The sequence below is a fragment of the Eumetopias jubatus genome, unplaced genomic scaffold, assembly GCF_037043125.1.
Source record: "Eumetopias jubatus isolate StellerSeaLion01/CBP00866 unplaced genomic scaffold, mEumJub1_p1.0 scaffold_9, whole genome shotgun sequence".
Lineage (NCBI taxonomy): Eukaryota > Metazoa > Chordata > Mammalia > Carnivora > Otariidae > Eumetopias > Eumetopias jubatus.
In genome coordinates this window covers 53,562,900-53,589,033 of record NW_028274815.1, presented here as the reverse complement: position 1 = coordinate 53,589,033, position 26,134 = coordinate 53,562,900, and the positions used below count along the sequence as shown (strand labels likewise).

At 46.2% G+C, this 26,134-nt stretch overlaps 1 protein-coding gene and 1 long non-coding RNA gene across 6 annotated transcripts in view; one reads left to right on the top strand and one right to left on the bottom strand.

Annotated features, from left to right (window-relative positions):
* ANTXR1 (ANTXR cell adhesion molecule 1) overlaps positions 1-26,134 on the top strand; it is a 211,868-nt gene that overhangs the window by 125,802 nt on the left and 59,932 nt on the right. Inside the window, exons 13-14 of the mRNA XM_028116302.2 lie at positions 3,800-3,895; positions 20,521-20,562. Coding sequence (XP_027972103.1) covers positions 3,800-3,895; positions 20,521-20,562 — 138 coding nt within the window. The remainder of the gene's footprint in view (positions 1-3,799; positions 3,896-20,520; positions 20,563-26,134) is intronic.
* LOC114218938 (uncharacterized) overlaps positions 1-26,134 on the bottom strand; it is a 44,715-nt gene that overhangs the window by 1,081 nt on the left and 17,500 nt on the right. The window contains exons 3-8 of one of the 5 annotated variants that reach the window (XR_015768944.1): positions 20,094-20,237; positions 19,761-19,869; positions 17,612-18,417; positions 17,275-17,359; positions 11,272-11,367; positions 1,167-1,321 (exon numbers count right to left, since the gene is read on the bottom strand). This is a non-coding gene — a long non-coding RNA (uncharacterized LOC114218938). Of the gene's footprint in view, positions 1-1,166; positions 1,322-2,435; positions 3,932-5,375; positions 7,132-11,271; positions 11,368-17,274; positions 18,418-19,760; positions 19,870-20,093; positions 20,238-26,134 lie in introns of those variants that run through there. The other 4 variants (XR_003611276.2, XR_015768946.1, XR_015768945.1 and 1 more) reach the window with 4 other exon arrangements.

The following is a 26,134-nucleotide window of genomic DNA, read 5'->3' as shown; positions in this document are numbered from 1 at the left end:
CCCCGCCCCCCGCCCCAGGTCCCTCTGGGCTCAGAATAGAAGCCATGCTCCTCCGCTGGGCTTGCATGGCCTCTGACAGTGAGGCCCCCAGCCCTTTCACTCCCACCCCATGCCCTGCAGAGCAGGAGTGCCAACGTCTCCTCCACCCTGTGGGGCCAGAGCCCCAGTGCCATCTCCTCTCTGGAGTGGTACCTCCCCGGCCCTCAGTTCCTAGCACTTGTCGAGAGCAACAGCCTGCTGGTTAAACTGCGGGGTATGCAACCGAACAGCCCAGATTAAATTCTGGTTTCTTCCTGTGACCTGGGGCAAGTGTCTTCACCTGTCCTTGCCTCAGGAATTTTATCTATGAGAGAAATAATATTATTAAATTCATCTGGTTGTTAATGAAAATTAAATGAGCTAGCTAGGGAAAGCCAGTTAGTACACAGAAAGAACAGTCTTTGGCACATAGTAAGTGTTTAAGATACTAGCTCTACGAATAACAGTTATCACCCTCATCGTCATCATCATCCTCATTCCACCAGAATGTAAATTCTTTAAGAGTAGAGGCTGTCTATATTGTTCAATATCTGACACATAAAAGGTGCTGGGTATACAGCTGTTGAATAACACGCAGCCCCCTGCATGTGGTTCATTGTTTATACAACTTCCTCGGCAGACCGTGAGCACCTGGGTTCTGTCTAATCGATCCCACATCCCCGAGGTCTGCTCAATGGGCACAGAACAGATGGTCAATAAACGTTTGCTGAATGAGTATGTGAAGGACCCTCTGGTTGCATGTACATGTTATCTCCCAGGAAAACACTGGCTTCAGGTCTAAGTTTATCAAAAATTCCTGCCCTGTGTTTGATGGTGACTCTTTTGCACTGGGTATATATGTTAATGATTGTGGGAAGTGCTAGAAAAGCAGGCAGTGCACTGGGGGCTGTATCCCTGGCTGTCTCCAGAGCAGGACAAAGTCCCACCAGGAGCTCCTGACCCTGTGGGTTCCCACTCCCCTCATTGCACCTTACCCCTTCCTGAGCCCCACGGCTGTCCCCCTCCTCTCCCATTCCTCCTCCTTCCGCTCCCCGCCCCCCCCACCCCCCCCACCCCCCCCCACCCCGCAGCTTGTAAGGGGCGGACCCAGCCTGGCTGGAGGAAAGCCAGACATAGGTGTGTCTCACCCCAGGAAGTCTTCCCTCAGGGCTGAAGCCTCCTCTGTCCCCTTGCAGACCAGGTCCTTCTCCTCCTTGCTTCACAGGAGACCTTCTCCTTCTTCCAGAAAGAAGTAAAAACCTTTCCCCACAATAGCTGAGCCTTTCTGCTTCAGTTCCTCTCTCTAAAGGGAAAAATAAAATCAGGAGCATGGAGATTGAGTATAATGGGAATAAATGAAGTCTGTAAGCTTCACTAAATTACAACTCAATACTAAAGCACTGCTGTTTTATGAGCCTCTCAGTAACCAAACCTATTTATTATTCTAAGTGCCAGCAAATTTATGATCTGCAACGCCCACCGTGTTTGCTGTGGTGAGGCCACGGAGGGAGGGTGAGGCGCAGCGCTGTGTTCGACATGACAGCTTCCGTGCCAGGGGCCGCCAAGTCTGCAGGCACCTTACGTGGCTCCTTCGTCCTGCCCGCAGTGCAGTGGGGCGGCTGAGGTTGGGTGTCTCCATTTATGGGTGTGGAACGCAGAGACTGAGGGGTTAAGAGTTACCCTTGCCTAGCAGTAAGTTTGGGAAACACTCATGATTTCTCTGTGTCCTTGCCGAGAGCATCCCTCTCTGCATGGATGTTGTGGGTCCAGCGGCCCTCTCCGGCGCGGCCATGTCCATCCTCTGGCACCTGTGCTCCCTCCCCACCCGCTGCCCAGCCCTGCACCTGCACCTGTGAGGCTGCACCTCCCTCAGGGGCACTCTGGCACTCCCAAGCCTTGGCTGGGCTGGACCAGGGTGTTCAGTTCCCTGGCTTTTTCCTCAAAGACATTCCAAGGAGTAAGAGCTGCCTTTAAAGGGCTTCCAGGAGCCCCGGCTGAGCACTCAGAGTGGGAGTGGGTCAAGTCCCAAAGCTTCCATTAACCTGCCGCACTTCCCTGAACGGGCCACCCAACCTCGCTCCTCCTCGATGGGCTGGGGGGTGAGAGGCAGCTCTGAGAATCTGATCATGCGGTCAGCGGTCTCCCCTGAAGACACAGGTCATGATGATCACGGTGTAATTTGGAGAGGGTCACAAGCTTCCATCCCTTTGAACCCCTCTGTGTACCCCATAGGTCCATGAGCCCTGGGTAAGAACCTCTGGGCGAGGCGAACTTGGACACCAAAGTGGGGAGTCCAAGGACAGATTTTCAAAGAAGAACTTCAGTAGTTTATCTTCTTACTACAAATTGTTAAAAAAAAAGACAGATTTTTTTAATATACATTTTTTAATTTTTTTATTTATTTGACAGAGAGAGAGAGACAGCGAGAGCAGGAACACAAGCAGGGGGAGTGGGAGAGGGAGAAGCAGGCTTCCCACCGAGCAGGGAGCCCGATGCGGGGCTTGATCCCAGGACCCTGGGACCATGACCCGAGCCAAAGGCAGACGCCCGATGACTGAGCCACCCAGGCGCCCCAAAAGACAGATTTTTTTTACAGAAAATTACTGTAAACCCACTACCCGCAAAACCACTATTAATACTTCAATAAATATCCCTCAGTCTTTCTCTCTCACTCCTGACATTTATACATAAATCCACTCATTATATCAGGAATGTTTTCTCATGTCATTCACTCATTTAAATATTATTTGAAAACAACGTCTACATGGTAATCAATGGCACGGTAGTTCTATAATGTATTATTAGCCAGTCCTTAATTGAAAATAACATTTAGGTGTGACCATACGTGATAATTTGGGGGGCCTAAAAGTGGAATTTCCAGCTTTGCTCAGAAAGAGTACCATGACAATTAATACCTGTGACAATCTGCTCCTCAACCTGCCCGCTCCTCCCACCCCCCCCAAAAGTTGTGCCTGTTTCCACTCCCGGCAGCTGGAAGCGAGGGCAGGTGGAGGAGACTTAAATCGGCTTGCGTGAGCTAGCAGCTGTAGGATCCTGACACGGAGCGGGATCTCTGTTTGCTAAAAGCTAACCACCATCGCAGGCCATGGCAACCATGTCTATTTTCAGGACCAGCCTTGGCATGTTTCGAAATGGGCACGATTTGTCTTGGGCGCCTGCCTCACCCCCTGGCCCCAACTTGACAGCCACTTGATCTGACAGTAGTGCTGACTCAGCCAACCATTCCCCTGGCCTCCCAGGTTCTGTACCAGCAGCTCCCCCTGCCTCCCTAGAATCCATCTGCTTTAGCTCATCCTGTCAGCGGGCTCTAGACTCTGCAGCATGAATCCGTGATGGGCATCTCTGTGAACGAGTCCGGGGGAGCAGGCTGAATCCTGAGCAGAAGGGCCCTGAGTGCAGGGCAGGAATAGCAGAGCCAGAGAGTAGGGGCATGTCACCAGGCAGCGGGTGACGGGCCACCTCAACGTCCCGTTGCACCTTCCCTGGCTCTCACACGGTTGGTCCTTCAGCATGTTGTCCAAAGAGAAGAGTGGGGCCTTCTGAAAGGACAAATCCATTTCTCGTGAGAATTGGCTATGTGGAGTGTGTTGCCCAGAATGCTGGGCAGAGTTTCAACCATTTGTTTGGCAAGCTGTGCTCTTCTCTGGGCCCCAAATCTGCATATTAGGGATGGGAGGGCGGGGAGGGGGAGGCTCCAGGTGTCGCTGGGCGCACACATGGCCTGCCCCACTGCTGACCATCTTCCTTCTTGGCCCCACAGTCCGATGGCTCCATCCTGGCAATTGCCCTGCTGATCCTGTTCCTGCTGCTGGCCCTGGCTCTCCTCTGGTGGTTCTGGCCCCTCTGCTGCACCGTGGTAAGTGCCCAAGCGGGTCCTCCCCACCCCAGGCCTCTGGCAGAAGGTGACACAAGGTTAACAGGACCATGAGGAGGACAGGTTGACAAAAGAAACAATTTAAAGATTAAGGACAAATTTTGCATTATTCATACAATTTATACAAAGTTGGCATAAACTGACATTGCTCGGCGGAACCACAAGTCGTTAGGAATCAGTATGGGTTAGGGAGTGAGATGGCCAGTGGGCACAGCCTTTACATAGGGCAGCCGAGGGTGCCGCTCTGGCTCTGGTGCTTGGAAGGACCCACAGAATACTGTAAATGATGAGTGGTATCTGATATGCATCACACTCGCACGTGTGCGTGCGCGCACACACACACACACACACACACACACGCATTGTGAGTTGCACCAGCTGATACTCATCCAAGGCCACGCTAGCCTCAGCGGCTAGTTTGTCCAACTGAGAGAGTGCCTTTGGCCTCTTTATTTTTAACAAGCCTGACTGACACCCGCCTTTATCTCATTATTTTTAGCTAACATTTATAGGATGCACCTACCGTGTGCTCAGCACTAGTCTAAGCACTTCGGCTACAAGATCAGTACAAATCTGTCTCCTCCCCATCATCGCCATCAGGAGCCACCACAGGGCTCCGGCCAATGTCTCCCCAGATAGCTTTGGGCCTGGAATAATCTGCCATCAACTGCAGCACCCAGTGAAATGTGCCTGTTTATCAATTTTTGTTCCCTGGCCCCTAGGCTAGGAAAAGTGCAAACAAAGTCATATCCAAATGAAAAAAAAAATCACTTTCACGTGCCTAACTCCTGCCTTTCTGCAAATCGCAGCATGCACGGTAAAGCCCAGGTGAGTTTGAAGTGAGGACTGTTCTGCCGCCAAGCATCTTCCATTCCCTGTATCTTAGTTCTTCCATGGAAAGTCCCGTGGGGGAGAGAGTGAGCCTCTCCAGCAAAGAACTTTTCTTCATTTTCTCTTGAGCATTCAGTACACAGTGCAAGGGAGGGAACTCACATCTGTGTATGCAACTGAGCTCAGCAAGGGCCGAAAACTCAGAGAGCCCTGGACTCAAAAAGGTGGGGAGAGGGCTTCGAATGACATTTTATAAAGAGGTGGTAAAGGAAGGACATGAGAAGCTTGACCAGAATGTGAATCGATGTAGCAGGGACTTCTGGAAAGAAAAGAGACTCTTGCACCAGCAGGGCCCCTGGGTGTTGAGGGAAAGAGACAACTTTCAGTGGATCAGAACATGTGTGTGCAGGAGGGACCCAGGACAGGCGCAAGCCTCGGGTCAGCTAGTGCAAACCAGACTGGACCAATTCACCCAGACTCCACACACATTCTTCCGACAGCAGCCCCGAAAGTTAAAAGGTGTTTTCAGTCCTTAAGGCTGCACAACCGTTTTATTTTTGAGGGTAAAAAAAAAAAAACCATGAGTCAGCTAAGGTGCTTTCTATGGTGATTCAAAAACAAGCACATCTTCAAGACTAAAATTCTGAGAGGGGGGACAAAAAAACCCCAACAAACCTTTGCAGCGGGCTCTTGAAGAAAGGGGTGGCCAGGGGTGGAGGTAATGGTGGCCTTGAACAGCAGGGCTCCTACTGTGGTAGGCGTCACCCCAGTGCCTTTCATTCTCAAAAACGGGTACTTCTGGGTGGGGACAGCTAGGCACAACAGAACAGCTAGCAGCACTCTGTCACTTACTAGCTGTGTGATCTTGGGCAAGTTACCTAACCTCTCTGTGCCTCAGTTTCTTCAGTTGTATAATGAGGAAAATAAGAGCACTGACTCATGAATAGATGGTGAAGCTTAAAAGAGTGCGTGTATATACTGCTTAGAGCAGTAACCCGCACATAGTAAATGCTGTCCACTGTTATCAATATTAAAAAATATTTACTATTATAGGAATATATTCCTGTATTCCTGTATTTCCATAGAATTCCATTTATATTGGTAGGAAATGTCTCTTGAGATATGACTGACATATGATATTATATAAGTTTAAGGTATACAACATAATGATTTGATACGTGTATCTATTGCAAAATGTTTACTGCAATAAGTTTGATTAACATCCATCCTCTCACATAGTTACAAATTTTTTTCCTTGTGAGGAGAACTTTTAAGATTTACTCTCTTAGCAGTTCTTAGCAACTATTAAATATACCATACAGTATTCTTAACCATGGTCATCCTACTGTCCATTAACAAGATACGCTACATGTAACATGATATGATTAACAAGATGTGTAAATGGTCAATAGGGTGACCATGGTTAAGACCACTTCACCCAATTCCCTCTCCTCCCACACCTCCAACCCCACTTCTGGCCACCACAAATATGATCTGTTTCTAGGAGTTTTATTTTGTTTTGTTTTTAATTCCACATGTAAGTGATATCACATAGAATTTGTCTTTCTCCATTTGACTTACTTCAGTTAGCACAATGCCCATTTGACTTACTTCATTTAACACAATGCGCTCAAGGTGTGTCCAGGTTGTTGCAAATGGCAGGAGTTCCTTCCTTTTTATGGCTGAATAATATTCCATTGTATATGTACTACAGTTTCTTTATCCATTCATCTGTCAATGGACACTTGGGTTGTTTCCATGTCTTGGCTATTGTAAGTAATGTTGCAGTGAACATTGAGGTGCAGACACTTCTTCAAGATCATGATTTCATTTTCCTTTGGAGATCTACCCAGAAGTGGGACTGCTGGATCATATGGTAGTTCTATTTTTAATTTTTCACAGAACCCCCGTGCTCCAATTTACATTCCCACCAACAGCGCACAACAGTTCCCTTTACTCCACATCCTTGCCAGTGTTTGTTATCTTTTGTCTTTTGATGATAGCCGACCCTTCTAACTGGTATGAGGTGATATTTCATTGTGGTTTTAATTTCCAGGGAAATGTCTCTGAATTAACATCTTTCATTACTGGAAGCAGTGTCACCCAAGGCCAGATTGTTTTGCAACATTCAAAATATTTTTCAATGAATTTCTCTGCTTAAGTCCATGTTGCTTTGGAAGGTGGCCAAAATGTGTTAATGTGATCTGATTTTTTAAGTCCCAAAGGATTTCTTTACAAGGGAAGATCTTGGAGATTAATTTTCCTGTTTATCATGTCTATAAAAACTGCCTTCACTCCTATTTCTGGAAGCTGGCCAGAGCTCTGATGTTTGGTATGCCCCCAAAAACTATTTGTTGACCACTGACTTTCCTGAAGAGCGATGATGTCTGAGGAGACAGGATAAAATCATGTGTTTTCTAAAGGGAGTACACAGGAAGGAGGGCAAACATCACCTCCCTGCCTCCGGCCCCCATCCCAGGATCCTGGTTCTGAGGATGCAGGACGTTTCTCTCCCTTGAGGGACAACACCCCTACCCACAGTTCTGGGACTGGCAGAGGGCATCCTTGTGAATGATGGTCCTGAAACCATCCTCTGTCACTCCCCCTACCCTGCCCCAAGTGCAGGGGATGCCCCATGACCTGGTACGAAAACTGCATCGTGATGATGGGAAACAGCCAGGGAGCAGAAAGGTCTTGTGAAATGTGGAGTAGGAGAGGCTGCTTGTCTCTGCTACAAAGTTTTCTCCGGGAGTGATATACAAAATATTTAACAATTGTATAAGGCTCCCCACCCCAACTGAGCCAAACATTAACCCTTTAGTGGCTGGCTATGGGGCAGGGGTGGGGGGCAGTCCCCAAAATCCTGGGGCAGAAGGGCAGGGACTCGGATTGCTATTTACTAATCATAAAGAGCACTTTAAAATGTACCGGCACCTGGATGGCTCAGTCACTGGGCATCTGCCTTCGGCTCAGGTCATAATCCTGGGGTCCTGGGATGGAGTCCTGTATCAGGCTCCCTACTCAGAGGAAGCCTGCTTCTCCCTCTCCCACTCCCCCTGCTTGTGTTCCCTCTCTCATTGTGTCTCTCTCTACCAAATAAATGAATAAAATCTTGAAAAAAATAAAATAAAATAAATATTATTAAAGTGTAATGACCAGTCTGACCAGACCAGACATAGTGGTTACTATCAGGCCTGCCCTCTGCCTCAGCATCCTTGCTTCCTGCTAGCCCTGTCTGGAAGAAGACATGTGAAGGGTGACCAGTGCTCCCCATTTCATTTTGCCTTTCCTCCAGGACCCCACGCCCATCCGGGCTCTTATCTTCCAGCTAGATGGAACCTGGGGTAACTTACTGCCCACATAGCAGAATAGAATCTCTCAGTCATGACTGATGGAGAGAGAGAAGTAATTGGCCAGATCCTGGATCAAAACCTTTTAGTGTTCCCCAGCCTGGCTCTTGGGATCCCCAGGTAAACCTTTGGCTTCTAAGATTCCTACGTGTATTCACTGGCACAAAGACACCCACAGATGGGTGTTATGAACAAATAATGAATCATGGAACACTACACCAAAACAAATGATGTAATATATGGTGATTAACATAACAATAAAAAATTTAAAAAAAAACACCCACAGTGAGGGAGAGCCAGGCACCGGACTGTGCACACCAGACTTATTTGCATTTTCAAAAAGAGAATTCAAGGGTCAGTATTATACCAGAAAGAAATAAAGCCCTGCCTCAGTCCCACAAGGGGCATCACGGTACCCTTTAAGTCACGCGCTGGCCACTCCATCTACTCATAAGTTTGGTCCAATAGTATTGAAATCTCTCAATTGAACTCAAAAAAGAAGATTAGGAAATGAAAATAAGAAGAGGATCATGAGAAAAAAAAGAGCTGAAATATATTAGAAGAGTAAATATTTTGAATGGCTTGAATGTGTAGAGAAAAAGTCAACAGTGAATCAGTGATATGAGAGCACTGAACTATTCTAGAAAATGCAGGCAGTCCTGCATTTCATAAATTACATGGAGGTTACATGTAATGTCTTATATGTATCAAATTGCATAACAAAAGACATTTATATCGGTTTCTTGAATAAAATCATAGAAATGTGCCCGTGTTATTGGGAGGTTAATGGTGTATCAGGAACTCCAGGTAAAAAGATCTCGCCATATTTTGCCAGATGAAAAAATTCTGGAGACTGGTTGCATAACAATGTGAATAAACTTAATACTATTGAACCATACACTTAAAAAATGGTTAAGATGATAAGTTTTAGGTTTTGTGTTTTTTATCACTATTAGAAAGAAAACAAAAGAGATCCTGTTATAAAGTTACAGTTCTTCTGAAATCCAATTAAACCATGCTATTTAGGTGAGATCAAATCATTATATTTCTGTTCAAATAAAGGCAAATATTTTTATTCAGTTTGTAGGGAGAGGATAGTGTGCATGCATCCAGAGTTTCTCCCTACATAAGCAAAATTCTGCTCTCTTTTGTTCTTAATGATTTGTAGGTATCTTACGAACAGTTTTTAAAGCAGTGTATAAAAGATCATGTTTAATTCACTTTATTGAATTTCAAGAACAGTTCAACAAATTAAGTCCCTTTGACAACTCCAATGACAAATTGCAAGGGACAAAAATTAATCAAGAACTTGATATGCCTTATTGGAAATAAAAATAAAGTCTTCAAACAATGCTTTCCATACCTTTAAGCATAACATTTAATTGGTAGGGCCAGACAGCCCAGCTTAACATCAGCAAAGGGATTTACAGTTGGTTTGTTTAATAGAAACCTGACTGGTGCAAGCAGCTTCTTAGCCATGCATCTCGGGCCTAGACTCATCATGCTTTCTGGATCCTTTCTTGCCTCCACCCATTCCCATCTGGACACTCCTCTGTAGCTTACGAGATTATTCCTGACAGGCACACAGAGCTCTGTCATGGCCTGCCCTCACCTCTGGAGCTCTGCACCCCACACCCCACACCACACACATCCAGTCTGTTCTCATCTCTGCCTTGCTTCGTGGCTCCCCGCATCCCTGCCACGCTGGCCTTGCCACTTGCCTTATAACGCAGACACCACCACCCCCATGCCTGCTGGGTGAAACAAGGAGAGGCGAGCTGTCATTAAAGACAACTGGGTTCCAATACGTAGCTTCCTCTTCCCTCACAGGATTGCGCCAATCCCTCCACCTTAATTTCCTCACTTGTAAAATTTAAACACTGGAACCATATTGTCTCCAAAGTTACTTCTTTATATTCTTACCTCCTATAAGTGCATCTACTCCTCCCTTTCAAGATTCCCTGGCCTGTGGTTCTCAAACCTGATTATACATGGAAATGACCTGAGGATTATATGATGGAATTAATCAGAGGCAGCATTTCCAAACTATGTCCACAGAACAGTAGTACCTACAAGATGTGAGTAGGTATACTTCAGAACAGGGGTATCTAGACAATAAGTTTGAAAGACACTATTAAACTAAATTGAATAACTGTCTTCACTGTGGGACTTCTCAGAGCGTTTAATAAGATCATTTGTGTTATGAATGTCCAAACTTATTTTGACCCTGGAACCCTTCCTTAGCCTATTCCTATCCCCCTGCCCTTCCAAATACCTATTAATGTACAGACACCTGGAAAGACGTGAATATTCTACCAAATACTGTTTTGGAAACATAGTCAAGCAGTGGAAAGAGCAGATTCCTGAGCTCTGAGGTGCAGCCTCTTTCCTGGCCCGCTGAGAGACTGCATCAAAGCCAACAAGCTTCACAGGCTGTGAACATCTTCAAGCCTTCCTTGTTCCCTGTGTGCCCTGCTCAGATCCCATAGGCACTACTTGTGGCTGGAATCATCTTGCCCATAACCTAGGCAGACTGGACACTCCTCCCCTCAAGCCTGAGGGGATCTGAATTCATGGATTTCTTTTAACCATTTCACTTAACAGAGTTTTGCAGTGACAGTGACATATCATCCACTGGAGAATATGCACAGCTATTCTTTTAAGTTACCATGTGAGCCACGTATGCCTGATTAACTAATGTGAAAATGCTTGTCCCTCACTACTCTCATTTAGTTATTAAGGCATTCACTCTAAGGCAAATTAGGGATGCGTCTTAAGAGAGATGAGTTGGGAGGGCCAAAAACATTTGAAATTTGAGTCCCAAATGCAAAAAAGGAAAAAGTTGACCTCATTTCTATGAAAATTTCTTGCACTACATTCTAGATCAACACCTTTCGTCCTATAGCCTTTGCTAAACTACAGTGTCCAATTACTGGATCCAGGCGGTACTTGGCCAGCACTAACCCACTCCAATCAGCTGTGAGGTTTCCGTGACATTTATGTTGTTCGTAGAGTAGAAAGATCCACTTATCTGCCATTAGCTAGCATTTCATGCTTCCTGGATGTCTTCCACATCAAGTTGCCCGTTTTCCCTTGGTTTTTTCATTTTAATGAGAAGAATAGCTGTGATAAAATTTGTCTAGGATTTAAAGCATGAAAGCAAGCATCCCCATCTACCTGTGATATTCAAGCCCTTGTTAGATGCCTTTCGGAGCTCGACTGGCATTTCTTCTCCACACAGCTCTGTTCTGATGGCTTCTCCTCACACGGAACCTATGAGGCCAGGAGACAGCGGAAGAGTTAGTGCTAAGAAATCAACCCAGAAGTCTCAGGATATGCAGTGTTTTAAATGTAAGGCCCCAAGAAACTTTAGCCATCTGAATACAATATTTATTTGAGCCAACCCCTCTGAGCATGCAAGAAACAATCATTTGTGAAAAAGAAATTACTCTTGATGGTGATACAGTGAGAACTACATAGCAGAACGGGGCGGGGGGGAACTCCTAGAAAAAAATAGAATAAAAGTTGTTTCAAATACATATCCAGGCTCATAAGAAAATAGAGGACATTTCCAGGGCCAAAATAAAGAAGGATCTGGAAACCAGATGGTTGACTGACCCTAAAGCAGTGGCAGTCCGAGGGGCAGGAGATTTTCTGATCTCAATAACCTAGACCTTTGTTTTAATAGCCTTATATAGGCCCATAAAACTGTGGGAGTTGGAATGGAGTCTTCTGCCTAAAGCTGGGAACTTGCGTAAAAGGATGGGCCATGGGTTTGGTGCGTGTGTGTGTGTGTGTGTGTGTGTGTGTGTCCCTAAGAATTCAAAACTATAACCTCTCAGTTTTAGAATTCACATATATCTTACTTGTGGTTCTGTAAATTGCACACTAAGAAAAGTGGTCAGTTTGGAAGTACTTAGGAATCTGCAGAAGGAACCTCAAATCCTCTCTGGCAGGTGGAGTCCTCAACCCAATCCTCACAGGATTCTCTCAGGTAAATGCAAAGTACCCATGAGCTCACAATCCAAAATTACCAAAAACCAAAGGAATATAATTACTGAGATTCCTTGAGGTTTTCCAATACATATGGAAAGCACGGAGACCGGATGTGAGATAAGGAAGTCAGGCTGGGTCAGGAGTTTCTGTGTTCTCTCCAAAGTTAGCAATGGCTATTAAGTTAGCAGGTACCTCAAAAGTTCTTCAAAAAAAAAAAAAAAAGTTCTCCAAATACTGTCACTTCTCCTATAACATGTGTTCTTAAAAATATCACTGCATTATGGAATTTTGGCCCCATAAAAATAACAGGACTAAGGGGGGACATGAGTTCAAAGCAGAACATTCAAAACTGTGCAGTCTAATAAAACATACCACTTTTAAAAATTAATAATAAAAATTCCACCATTTTAAGCATCGTAAGTCCCTAATTTAAATTATGCGACAGTAAATATACCACTTTGCCTTGGTTTGTAAAAATAGACACATGAAGTTTCCTGGTGCATGTGAGTATGATGTAGCACTGTGGCTTCGAGTGACAGAGACAGGACGGAAGGAAGGACATTCTTAGGACAAAGTGTCACGACACCAGAGGTAGATGGCTGTGACTCACTGTCTTGTTATTCCTTCTGCACCAGCTTAAAATAGAAATCCAGCTTCTGTTGTTTTGCCAGGTTCTTCTTTTCATAACAAAAAAGACTATTTGTGTGGCTCTAAGTAAGACCGAATGCCATGGAAGTACTACTCTGCTGCTCGGGGCATTAGAGCCTTTTCTTCAATCCATGGTGCATGCCTCTAATCCCCTTCAAAGCCAATGATGGCCCCCGTTCAGTTTCATTCTCCTTTCTTTTGGTTCTCTTGTGTGGCCTCTGAAGAAGCTCAGTGTGGGCACCTTTACTCCCATGGGTCTTCCGATGCCTCATCTTCTCTCATCTCCTCACAACTTCTCCTCCACACGTGTAAGCCTCTCCTCCTTCACTCACTGCCTGTACTCTTATGACCAGGACACATACTCGTGTTGAGGATGCTCTAGTAAATACTTTCGTGAGGAAAAGTACAGAGGCTCAGGAGCATGATATACACTGGCATTGAACGAGGGTGAAGGGAAGTGAGAAAACGGATGTGGTGTGTGAGGGTTTGTGTTTCCCTCCCAGGTCACTGATGGCAGCTGGGCAGCATCTTCACATTCACTCGATGCTACTCAGCGGCACCAAATACAATCCCCTCACACTTTAAAAACTTTAATATTATGTTGTGTGATTTTTACCACACAAAAAATTAATACATATAATATGTATATATATATATATATATTACCTTCTCCTTTACCTCATGAACAATCAAATTTTGAGGTAACATGATCTCATAGTTTACTGATTTTATGCCCAGTTTACCTACCACATATGAACAAATTCACATATTACATGCCTGTATTGTAACAAAAGGGACTGTACATGTCACTTCCAAATTTTCGGGAAGCCTTATTAGAAATTTAGTTTGGGACACAATGCTTGGAAAGTGGATTCTTGAACTACATGCATGTGAATTTACATGGAAGCTGGGGTTAGGGAATAGAATGGGGTATAGATGTGTCCAGTGAAGTACTGTAATTAATATAAATCCAACCTATGACCCTAATAAGAGCCTCATGATGCATCTAAGTGTCACAACCGACTCTCAGCGGTTGGCACTATTAGCGTATTAACTACTAAAGAAGCATCTATATGGACAATTGAGAGACAGGAGACCAGTCCTGAGTCTTGTATTACCGGAGGGCTTATTGGAGAGGCAAGGAAGTTTAGACTAATGAGGAATGCTTCCTTTACATTTTCTGCCATAAGAATGCACCCCCATTCTTCCCAGAAATAGTGACGGAGTAACAAGCACCGGGCTACGTGTCAGGAGATAAAAGCTGGCCAAGTATGCCCATGTCTTCTAGGGGCTGAGGTCCGGTACAGAAGAAAGATGCAAACACAGTTCATTGTGTTAACTGACAATGGTGCAGACCGTGAAGGCTGAGATCTGTGTCCCTAGCTCCCAGGGAACTATGTGGCTGGGATTGCTTCAGGGCTGGGTCCAAGAGGCCAGCTCTGCACACAGATGAGCACAAATGCTCACTAGAGAAAGCCAGAGAGTGTCTGTGAGCAGAGCTGGGAGTCTCCTCCAGAAACAGTTCCGTGTCTTCCCCAACACGCTGACATATGGGCTATGGAGATCCCATAGCTCCTGATAATAAAGCAGGGGACACCATAATTTTTAGACTGAGACATTTTCGAAGCCAGTGTTTCTAATCAGCCATAAGCAACTCTCAACAGGAGTGTCTGACCTGATGCAACAACATGGCCCCCGCATATCTAGTTGAGGCTAGCATTGTTAGAAATAAGCTAATTCATAATTCTCAAAGTGTGGTCCATGGACCAGGAGCAGAAGCAACATTTGAGAATTCGTTAGAAATGCAAAGACCCAGGGGCACCTGGCCGGCTCAGTTGGTTTAGCGTCTGCCTTCGGCTCAGGTCATGATCCCAGGGTTCTGGGATCGAGCCCCACATTGGGCTCCCTGCTCAGGGCGAGGCCTGCTTCTCCCTCTCCCCTTGCTCATGCACTCTGTCTCTCTCTCTCAAATAAATAAAATCTTTAAGAAAAAGAAAGAAATACAAAGACCCCCTCCCTAGACCTACTAATGAGAAACTGCCGAGTGCAGCCAGAAATCTGTGTTTTAAGAAGCCCTCCAGGGCGCCTGGGTGGCTCAGTTGGTTAAGAGACTGCCTTCGGCTCAGGTCATGATCCTGGAGTCCCGGGATCGAGTCCCACATCGGGCTCCCTGCTCAGCAGGGAGTCTGCTTCTCCCTCTGACCCTCTTCCCTCTCGTGCTCTCTATCTCTCATTCTCTCTCTCTTAAATAAATAAATAAAATCTTTAAAAAAAAAAAAAAAGAAGCCCTCCAGGTAACTCTGATACTCCATGAAGTTTAAAACTCATTCAAATTAGAGGACATGTGCTGAATTTTGTTAACAGACTAGTATTTTTAAGCAGTTCTCTTGAACTTTGCCTGGGCAACACAGTTGGTTTGGTGTCAAGGAAGGGTCTCCTCTGCAACAAGAGAACCGCACCTTCAGTGTAGAGGGGTTGCAGGAGATGCTTCTCATCCAGCTCATGCACAAAGGATCCTGAGTCACTAAATACAATTTATGGAGAAAGGGAACCCAAAAGAAGTCCCCTGTTTTGTCCCACTTCTCATGCCCTAAGATGAGCATCTGTCTAAAATGAGCTTGTACAGCTTAGCCGACAGCCAACTGCTGTCACAGAGAGCAGAGACAGGAAAGATAAGGAGGAGAAATGTGCAGTTGTGGTGGTGGGGACATAGCCGGCGACCATGTGGGAATAGCCAGGCCTGGCCTCTCCTGCTCCTCATGAGCATGTTGACCTGACTCACAGCTTGAAATGGAACATCTAGGGACGCCTGGGTGGCTCAGTCAGTTAAGTGTCTGCCTTCAGCTCAGGTCATGATCCCAGGGTCCTGGGATTGAGTCCCACATCAGGCACCCTGCTCAGTGGGGAGTCTGCTTCTCTCTTTCCCTCTGTCTCTCCCCCTGCTTGTGCTCACTCACTCTCTCTCTCAAATCTTTAAAAATAAAAAATGGGGAAAAAAATAAAATAAAAATAAATAAATAAATAAATAAATAAATAAATAAAAATAAAAAATGGGGGGGCGGCGCCTGGGTGTCTCAGTTGGGTAAGTGTCTGCCTTCGGTTCAGGTCATGATCTCAGGGTCCTGGGATCAAATCCCATGTCTGTCCAGCTCCCTGCTCATCTGGGAGTTGGCCTCTCCCTCTCCCTTGGTCCCACCTCCTTGCTTGTGCTTTCTCTCTCTATCTCAAATAAGTAAATAAAATCTTTTAAAACATAAAAACAAAAACAAAAAATAAATAAATGGAATATCTAATGAGCCAGTGTGGCTATCATCTGAGAAAAGGAAGAGGTGCTTGTGTTAAAAACTGGGTAGAATGCATCCTGCATTCCATTGCACAAGACAGTAGCAGTAAAGTTAGCAAGGGCAAACAGAGTGGCAAAGATCAAAACAGACAAATTAGGAGCAAAACTTGAATACTTCTGGAGGAAAAAAAAATAAGCAAAATAAACTCAGCAGGTGCTTTTTTTTTACCTTAACATTCTATAAAATTAATTTTAAAAGAGAGCATTACAGAGACCTAAACAGGTGAACTTGACTCATAAAGCCAGAGTACAGTTCCCAGGTACCAACGAGAACCTGGGTGTATATGATCTTCCGACCGTGTTTGTGCTACGTCAGCTCTATCTCCTTGTCTTCACCATTACCATTTCCAGTAGTCAGACTAAGGGGTGTACACAAAACTGTACTTTGTTTTGACTCAGTGAGAAGTTGCCAGTAAGGTTTCAGTTCAGTAAGATTCTACCCGATCTTTTCTTTCCTTTATCCATACAACAGTCTTTGTCAAATCCGGCCCTATCTCATGTCTACCTAAACAAACATGGCTGAAACCGGTGATAAGGGAGAAGGGTCATTGCTCCCAATTCACAGCAGAGACAGTCTCAAGAAGTTCTCAGATAGCAAAGAAACACAAATAGAATTCAAAAGTCCACATTCTGTCTCATTTTTCTTATCCCCTCTACGTCACCAGTCCAACCATTAATGCAGAAGGATCTCTAGGGCAGTTGTCCCAAGGAAGCAAATGGTCACCTTCTGCCCATCCACAATATCCAAGCTAAAGATGCCAGTAAGTGGAGAAGTGGTGCTGGCCTCTGGAGGAGAAATATGAAAAATGGCCCCAGATTTGTCCCCAGTACTGCCATTCAGTGCCACCATGTTATCCTATAAATATGTTTATTGAGCGTTCTCCTTCGAAACATTTTACTAAGGAACTCCTCAACCTTACCATCTTCTATTTGTCCCTCCTAATGGGGAAAGATCTGACGAGCCCACTCACAACCAAGCGGAATCTCCCAGAACCTTCTCAGAAGGGAAGTAGGCCAAATCATGCCTATGCTTGGCAGTGCTCAGCTGACTCCAGCTTACATTCTAGTTAGAATTAAATGCTTTCTAGTCATACTAGTTGGAAGCAAAGAACTGTTGAATTCATCTGTTAATTATCATTAAAAGTGCTACAAGAGACACTGGGTTCTGTGAGATCCCAAAAAGGGGAACTTACCTGTGCTGTGAGGTCAGGGGCGACTTCGAGGGTGGGTGTATTTACGGATCTATCTGAGTCGATGAGTCAGTGAGTCGGTGTGAACCTGGTTATGTGCAGGCACAGGGACAAAGCAGGGTGGGGTAGAAAGCATTTAGGCTACAAGTGAGAACCAGCAGGGTGCACGGAAGGAGCAGGAAGGTGACTAAGATGCTGAAGTGCAGAAAGTTAAGGGGAGAGTGAAGAGGGGTGAGGTGGAAAGGTGGGGGCACATCACGCATCGTGGAGGTGGGGCAGTCGGCCTTTTACCCCGTGGGCCCCAGGCCCCTCCGTGCAGCCAGGCTGCAGTGGTACCTACCGCAGGCTCGAGAGCGATGCGGTGTGCTGCCCAACTGCTCTCCTAGGCATGGGCTCTGGCCCTCTGAGGGTTGGGGTGGAGAGGGCCGACATGTCCCTGTGCTCAGAGCATTCCTTTGGGTGGCCTGTGTGCTGGTCTTGGCACAGGGGTTTGGCTCACTCACAGACAGCCTGTCTAGCTTCATGACTTGGAATAGTTATGTAATGACTTCAACGTCGCCTGTCTGGATCATTCTTTGAAACGCTCTCCTGCTGTCCCAGGGGAGGCCTGATGGTGGCAGAGCTTGAAGCAATAGGAAGACTTCCTCTTCATTCCTGCTCAGTACTGCCAGGCACCCAGCCAGTAAGGCCAGATTAGAGGTGCCTCATCCTATTTACCTGAGCATGGTGGCATTCTTCCAGAAACTCAGGTGCCCATTTACAGTGTGTCAGCATGGAACCTGGATTACAAACTAGCCCACCTTTGATTAATACTTGATACATTGTGTATTCTGACATTGTCTTGTGGGTTCCCCTTGGGACATTGCTAGATGTGGAATTCAGTAAATACTCAGGAAGTGACTCTGAATGGCAACCACAGTTGGGTTGGTCTGAGTCGTAGGCCGCTTGGTGCTGCACTTCCTGGTTCATGTCACCTGCCTACACACGTGTGGTGAGACACCCTAGTGCTAACCACCCTGACGTCCCTTGGCCATTCTCAAGCCCCCTGACCACTGTCTGAGCACCAGTCTCCTGCCTTACTCATCTTATGGAAACCACCATACATAGTCATTAGTAGATCAGTATATGCAGGGGGTTAAGTGAAACCTTCGTTAAAGAGGTAATAAAGGCAAGAGATAGAGAAAGGAGAAAAGGAAGGCAAAGAATAATAATAATAATAATGGCACGTACCATTTATTGAACACCCACTCTATACCAGCTGTTTTACAAACATTATTGCTCATCATGACTCTACAAGGTTACGTTACTCCCATTTAACAGATTAGAACAGTAGAGCCCAGGGAGGTTCAAGGACTGGTCAGATCTTCACAATCAGAAAAAGGCAGGTCTGGGGTTCCCATTGGACAACAATGCTGTGCTTCCATGCAGGGAGGGAGGAAGCTGGCAGCGCCGTGAAGACAAGAGCCCAGCTGCTTTGCACGGAACCTCTATATACCCAGCGTCCTTGCTGTGCACACTGCCCACGGCTCTTCTGTTAACGTCTGTCTGTGTTTCCCCGATACCCTGCTCTCCCTCTCACTCCCCTCCCAACCCAGCCCTAAGAGAAAAGACCCATGCCAGATTGCTGTCCCCACCTCCTCACCTCTCCCTCCAGTTTCCGGCCATTTCCTATTTTAAAATCATCCCCGCCTCTGGGACAATGGGAAGTCAGCATTGGACAGTAATGGCCCTCCCCAGAGATTTCCTTAAGGAATTCGGAGCCAGTGTTGAGTGGGTGAGCAAAATCATGGCTTCATGCTTTCCAAAGACCTTCAGCAGGCTTCCCACAGTGGCCAGGAAGTGGGCACAGATGAAATGACAGCTTGAAAGCCCTGGAGGCCTTAACCTTGGCCTCTTAATTAATTGAATACCATCCTTTTAGATGGCTGGAGTCTCCCTTCCCTGGCTGGTGTTAGTACAACCTCAAGTCAGTAGCCAATCTCAACATACAGAGATGATATTACAGATAGTGGTAGTGTGGGTGATAGCAGTGGAGATCAGAGCCCCGATGAGGTCCCCAAATCATCCGATCAAAGGAGACATGTGCTCAGGAGGGACAGGTGAGGAAGACCTTGATGCCTAGAAGGCAGCCAGGTCAGCAGCCAGGCGAGCTCTCCAACTAGAAGAGTAAGGATCTGGCTGGTCCTGTGGGAGGACCTGAGCACCCATGCTCATAGTGGCCCAGGCCAGCCCTGGCACTAGGACACCAAGAGATATAGAATGACCTTTGTGTTTACCAGAATTCTCTAAGGAAAAGACGGCATGTAGGGGACCCAAAATTCTAAGCTTGGGGTGAGAGGAGGGAGCCTCCAAGGGACTTGGTGGAGTCACAGTAGATAATGGCCAAGTTGCTTTATAAAAGACTCTAAATCTAATTAACTGCAGGGTTACGTGGTTTCCTTTTACGCATGAGGCGTGCAAACTGGGGACAAGCAGGAGAAGCTGCTCACGGTCACCGAACTGTCCTCCTCCCGGGCGTCAATCATCCTCTCATTGGTTAGAAGAAGTTCCGGATTGCTCTCCCCTCCCGGAGTGTCCACATGTCTCTCTTCTTCAGTCCTGATGATGGGGAAGTTGCAGAATACAATCTTATAATATTGTAATGTAAATCTTGGTGCCCCTTAAAAGTCAGGGCCCTAAAAGAAATCCCTGGTTACCCCTCTTTTGCTGCCCTCTGTCAGGAATTGGTCTGCCTGACCATCACACCCTCCCTCCTTGGGTAGGTACCGTTTGGGACCAGTGGCAGTTAACAAGGCTGCCAACAGCCTGAGTGTGGTGCATACCTGACTCATCTCTGCAGCACCATCTTCTCTTGTGCGGCGCACAGTGCTCTGCCACATGTGCAGATGTTTGGATGGGTAGATAAACGATTTGATGCATGAATAACTGGATGAACATATGCGCGAATAAATCTGCAAGACAGCTACCTGGGTAATAAGAAATGAGAGATGAAACTGTCCCTTGTGGAACATTTTTTTCTCTATATAAAACAGACACAGTTGAAGACACAAGCCTCAGTCTGGATCAGGCTCTAACTAACTGAGCTATTCTGCCCAGAAAGACACATCATGGCATTGACTCAGCCTTTCTTGCGTGGGCCCATCACAGTGGTAATTATGGCCATACTACCCTTCTGGAGAACAGGCCTTTTGGAAAACAGGTGGCCGGAGATTTCCACTGACTTGTTCTTTTTTTTTTTTTTCTTTTCAGATTATCAAGGAGGTCCCTCCACCCCCTGCAGAGGAGAGTGAGGTAAGTGACCAGAGCGGGGTGCAGCCAGATGGAGAGGGTGGTAAGGTGGAGCAGAGAGCTGGCTGGGCTGGCCCAGGACTCAGGCCCCTGCAAAGCAGAGCTAAGTCAGGCCCAGGCTCCCACTGCGTCGGAGGGAGCAGGGAGGGAAGTCTTGGGTCCTTTCTGAATCAAGGATGAACAGGAACTGAACGGAACTGTGGTGGCCACAGACAGAATGGTTTGGGAGGGTTTTCTACCTACAAAGATAAAATCTGAGATACAAACATAGATATTTTTATCCATACAATTTTCTCCTCTAACACAGACACTTTAGGTTTTTCTTTTCCCTGCAGAAAGGTATGCCTCATGTATGTAGATCAGGGCAAATTTGATACATTCTCCAAACAGTTAGTGATTCTATGAACAGCCTGATGCTGAGGTATTCCCTTTTTCTTTCATTGAAAACAATGTTTAAAGATTTAAAGATTTGCCAGGCAGTAATAAAAATATATTGGAGAGTGGGGAGTGGATATGCTAATATCCTGAACTTGCTCTCAAATCCTCATCATTTAAAGGAAAAGAAAACATCTTAGACTCTGCCATAAATTGACCAGTAGGCAGCTCTGGCGCAAGCATGGCCCGGGGTACAATCTGGTGGAGGCATTAAGGGCTGACGGTGAGAAGGAGCGTCCCCGGGCAGGCGCGCCCGGCCAGGAGTTGTCCTCCTCATCCTCTGATCGCTCCCAAAGCAACAGGCCTCCCTGGATCTATCACTCACCAATTTAGAAGCCAGGGTGCAAGTCTGAAAACTTAATGGGATCAAAAGATAGAGGGGCGAAGATTCAAGTTCATTGCCCTCAACCCCTAAAGTCTATTGTGTGCAAACTGGGCACAGCCCCCTCACCCTTCCTCTTCCCAATGCCTTTGTCAAGTTTCCTGCATATGGAGAGAAGAATGATTGAATTTGACATTCCATGGGTCTGTTATATCCTGAACCATATGCTCGTAAGCCAAGGGATTTAACAGCTGCAATCAATTAAAGCACATATTATTGGAATGCAAATTTTCTGCCCAGAAATCAAGGGAGGAAATTACATTGCTTTGCAAAGAGGAGGGAGGAAGAAAAACCCTCTTTACATCCACCAAAGCCTTTTCTCAATCCTTCAAGAGAAAGCACTGCGGCGTGTTCCATGGGTTCCTGTTTGGCTGTGTTTCCCTTGTGTGCGGCTCTCTCATACTCCCAAAGGAAAATAGGGCAAGAAGCTGTCGCTTGATGAAGTTGCTCTGTTTGCCGTGAGGTGAAGAATGTTCCCTCCCTTCATTATGTTCAGTTAGAGGAGCTGTTGCCCTTTCTTCTGGTGCTGACACTGTGTTTGCCTTTGGAAGGTGACCTGGCAGCCATTGTGGTCAAAATACTGCAAGGGACTTAGGTACCAGACCGTGAGGTGTGATTTACCCAACACCCCCTAGTTTCATCCAATATTTCCAGAGAAGTCATACTTTCACCTGAAGAAGGCAGGCCTGGTTTCTGAAACAGAAGGACAATCTTGGGATACTTGAGATCTAAAGGGTTGTGTTAGACCTGAAGGGGTTTCCAGGCTGGCTGGGGCAGGCTGCAGGCGGCACTGATCACTTTGCATTTTTGTTGGCCCTGATAATTCCTTTGCCTTGCGGTTAAGCAGCCCAAATCTCCTTTCTAATGTTTCAGCAGAAAAAAATAAATAAATCCCACAGGAACTGATAACATAATTTAGCTCTACAAAGGATCTTACACAGTGCCCTGAAAATCATAGTCTGATTCTAGACTTCTAGAACCTTCTCCGCTCCAGCTTTCTGCATTCAAATCCCACCAGTCCTTCAGGCACAGCTCATGTGCTACTATCTCCACAAAACACACTGGAATTGCTCCCATCGGGACTAATTTCTCATTTTTCCCTTTTCCGCATTCCAGGGTATTTTACTGACCTTTTCTTCTGCATCAAAATTTAAGACCATTAGCTACTTGAAGGTCAGGATCTATAGCTCACTAATCTTGGACTTATCCCCAAAGAGCTTAACACAGTGTCTAACACTCAATTAATGGCTCTACGAAGTCAAACGCTCTGCCGTATATGTGAACAAGCTCAACATTAATTATCCAAACTTTAACCAGTTCTATAAGCATCATATCCTAAGGGAGACATATCTACTATTTAAATAGCTAAACTTAGAATGAACACAACTTTCTAACAAGCTCTTGGTGGTCCTCTTTAATAGGGAATATCGAAATGCATAATATAAAAAAGCATGACTTTCTGAGATTCCACACAACCAACAGTGATCCTCCTGTATAAAGAGAAGACAAAGAAAAAAGACTTGAAATTGCGAGACCTCAGTGAAAGCAAGAAAGTTCAATTTTGACAACTAAGAGGGGTATTTCCTGAGTTGAGAGTCTTCTCTAATTGGCAGCAGAGTCAGGATTTCTCACAAAGTCTCCAGATACTCCAAATTATTGGCAGTTTAAGGGGGAATCCAATAATGTAGTACTTCATCTGATGGTTTAGTTCTACATCACCTTCCGTGGATTTTGTGACTATGTTTCTTTGGGAGCAAGAGGGATGCATACTGAAGACGTTGACAAGGGTGCGCATACAATTAACAATAAGCACCTGGCCTTGAATAATGAACTTATTTCCAGGTTCATTATCATGCTCACTCATCCTAACATTTCTCTGTGGCAAGAACTTTTTAGGTGGGAAAACCGAGCTATGGGAAAATCATATAACTTGTATAGGACCAGACAAGTTGAACTGCTTCACAGCTATGTCTCCAAGGACAGCCAGAGTCGCCCCCCACTCTGGAGGGGTGAAGAGCCAAGCGACTGCCAGGCATCTTCTTTACAGTGGACATCAAATACACACTCTCATGCGCGCTCGCGTGCACGCCACACACACACACACACACACACACACACACACACACACACACACACACACACGCTCCAAGCAGTAGTCCTAGAACAGGCCCAGAATTCAGTACTCTGCATTTCAATAGGTTAAAAAAGGAACATCGCTACTAAAAAAGGAAATACACTATTCCTCATTGAAGAATACGGGACAATCATGGTGCTGTCCTTAATCATTGTGTGTGCATGTGAACAGATATGATACGGGGTCATGACATGTGAGATGCAACTCAGAATGGGGAAATCTTCGGTCAGCAGGGATTTCTGGTATTTACAAAGAGAAGTGTTGTTGGATTTTTCTGACTTGCCAATGCACTCCTAGGAATTCATCTCCAAGACTGACCTTGAGGGTGACCTCTCTGGCTTGTCCCCAGAGACCTCAGATGAGACAGTACAGCCAGTTCTGCTCTGGGTTCTGCCCTCCAGAGCCTTGGGGTCCCAGGAGTTTCAGTGGCCTCCGTCCTTTACTTATGTCGTCACCCTCACAAAACATACTCTTCTATAAATGTAGACAGTCTTGGTGGCAGATTTATTCTTTTCACTCTATTTTTCTCAAAATCTAACACTGTGCTGGCAAGCCGTGGGGGCTCAGCTCCAGCTGCTTGAGTAAATGAAAGAATAGACATAAATAAAGGGCCCTGTTTGTGGCTAGAGAGGGCTTCTCCTCAGGGTTGAAGATGGATTACCCTTCAACGAATGGTAATGGAACTGTTTCCTTGGGCTCCACTCTGCTTCAGTTACGTTCTCCTTTGCGTAAATAGTTGCAACTGGTGCCCACAGTGCAGTGAATTGGGGGTGGGCCGCCTAATTTGGCCCAGGAGAGAGCCTTGAATTCTGTGGGGGAATCGGAGAGTTCTTCATAGAATAGCTTACATTCCAGCCATATTCTAAAAGAAGCGTAGAAGCAGCAGAGGAAGGACGTTCTGAGCACACAGAGCCATGAGTGGTGAAGCATGGAGTTGTACAAAAGCCTGGCATGATTAGAAAGATGGCGAAATTCAGGGTCTGAGGGCGGCACAGGACAAACCCAGATATGGGCAAACCGAACGTGTGTGTCAGGCTCGGCGTTCTGGAGCTCTCTCTTCCCGGAGCAGGGCTGCCTGAGGACCAGCCGCTCAGAAGGGGCGTCTACCATCTGAGTAATGTGCTGCCACTTGTTTTACCCACGCGTCAGCCAACTAGATGTCTGGGGCCACCACATCCTTTAGGATTTAAACATAACTTCCCCTGATGGGAAACCAGCATCCCTCCCTAATCTCTGCGGTTTCTCCAGACACCACTGACTCCTCCTTCTTGCTTCGGCCGTATCTCATCTTCTTCATCTGCCAAGCACCATCTTGCAAACCTGATTCCAACACTTCCCCTCGCCCCACCCCCCCACCGCCAAGGCACCACGGGCACAAGACCGTCTGCAAAGAGGTTTGAAAAGGTTTGAAAGTACAGGGGTGAGTCCCAGCACAGGCCACCACCCTTGTCATTCCTGCTCCTGGGAGGTGCCTGAGGTCCTCTTCACAGGTGGGCCCTGGGCAGCCTGCTGGCTGCTCACCTCCACTCTCTCGCACCCGTCCTTTTCTGACGGCCCACAAACCCTCCGTCCCTACGACTTTGCTCACACGGAGCAGTTTGGCTTATCCCGTCTGTCTTTTAATAATCGCAAAGGATCTGTGTCCTGGCAGTTCTTCCTTGCCACCCCCCCGCCACATCCTTGAAGGTCAGTGTGATGGGGGCTCCCCAAGAGAGACTTTCTACTTCATTCGATGTAGAGAGATTTGCTTCAGGTGTTGCCGATGTTCTTAGTGGCATTGCTGGGGACTGTGATTTTACTCCATCAGTTTGGGTCCAAATGAAAAGACACATCAAAGATTCCCTTCTCTTCTGAAGATTGCAAAACCCTCCCATCCCTAGAATGTGTAAACAGAGCCATGGTAACTGCAGGGAAATTCTGACTCTCCCGCCGCCATGGGTCAAACCCTGGGCCTTTGTGTTGTCTTTGCTGTTGTTGTTTAAGTTTGGCAGGCAAGCTCGGGTCAGGGGATTACACGGCAGGCTTGGTGGAGCAGATCGAAGTCCTGGCATTTCCTGTTGTGGGAAGGCCAGCCCCTGCTGCACATCTCAGCAGAGTGGAGACCAGGGCCTGCAGCAAGTCCGCGGCGGGAGGGACCACATGAGGAAGGGCAGCTCCAGGGGCACATTGTGGGGAGACCCTGGACAAGGCATCAGGGAACAGGACCAGAGCTTCAACTCCACTGGTCCCTTCATTTCTTCGGATCTGACTGTGCAATGAAAAGGCTCCAGTAAATAGTCTCCAGTGTTTGTACTCCTGCTCTTTAAAAAAAAAAAAAACTTAGGAGACTCCTAAGACCATTTCCGTTCCCTGTTGAAAAAATCGACTTTAGTCTTGGAGTTTCTTATGTTCTTGGTGCTGCTGTATTCAGTTTGGGGTGATATAATTTCATTTCTCTCCTTTGGAAAACTGCACAAGACCAGCCATGAAGCCATATTTTATATATGACACACAGACACCCACCTCTAGGGATAGTTTAACCGTATGTGTAAGATATCTAAGGCTCTTGGTTTAACATCCTAAGCTTTCTGAAATTCTCTCCTAAGGTAAAGTAGTGTGAACTGATATTGGGGGCTCTTTGGTTT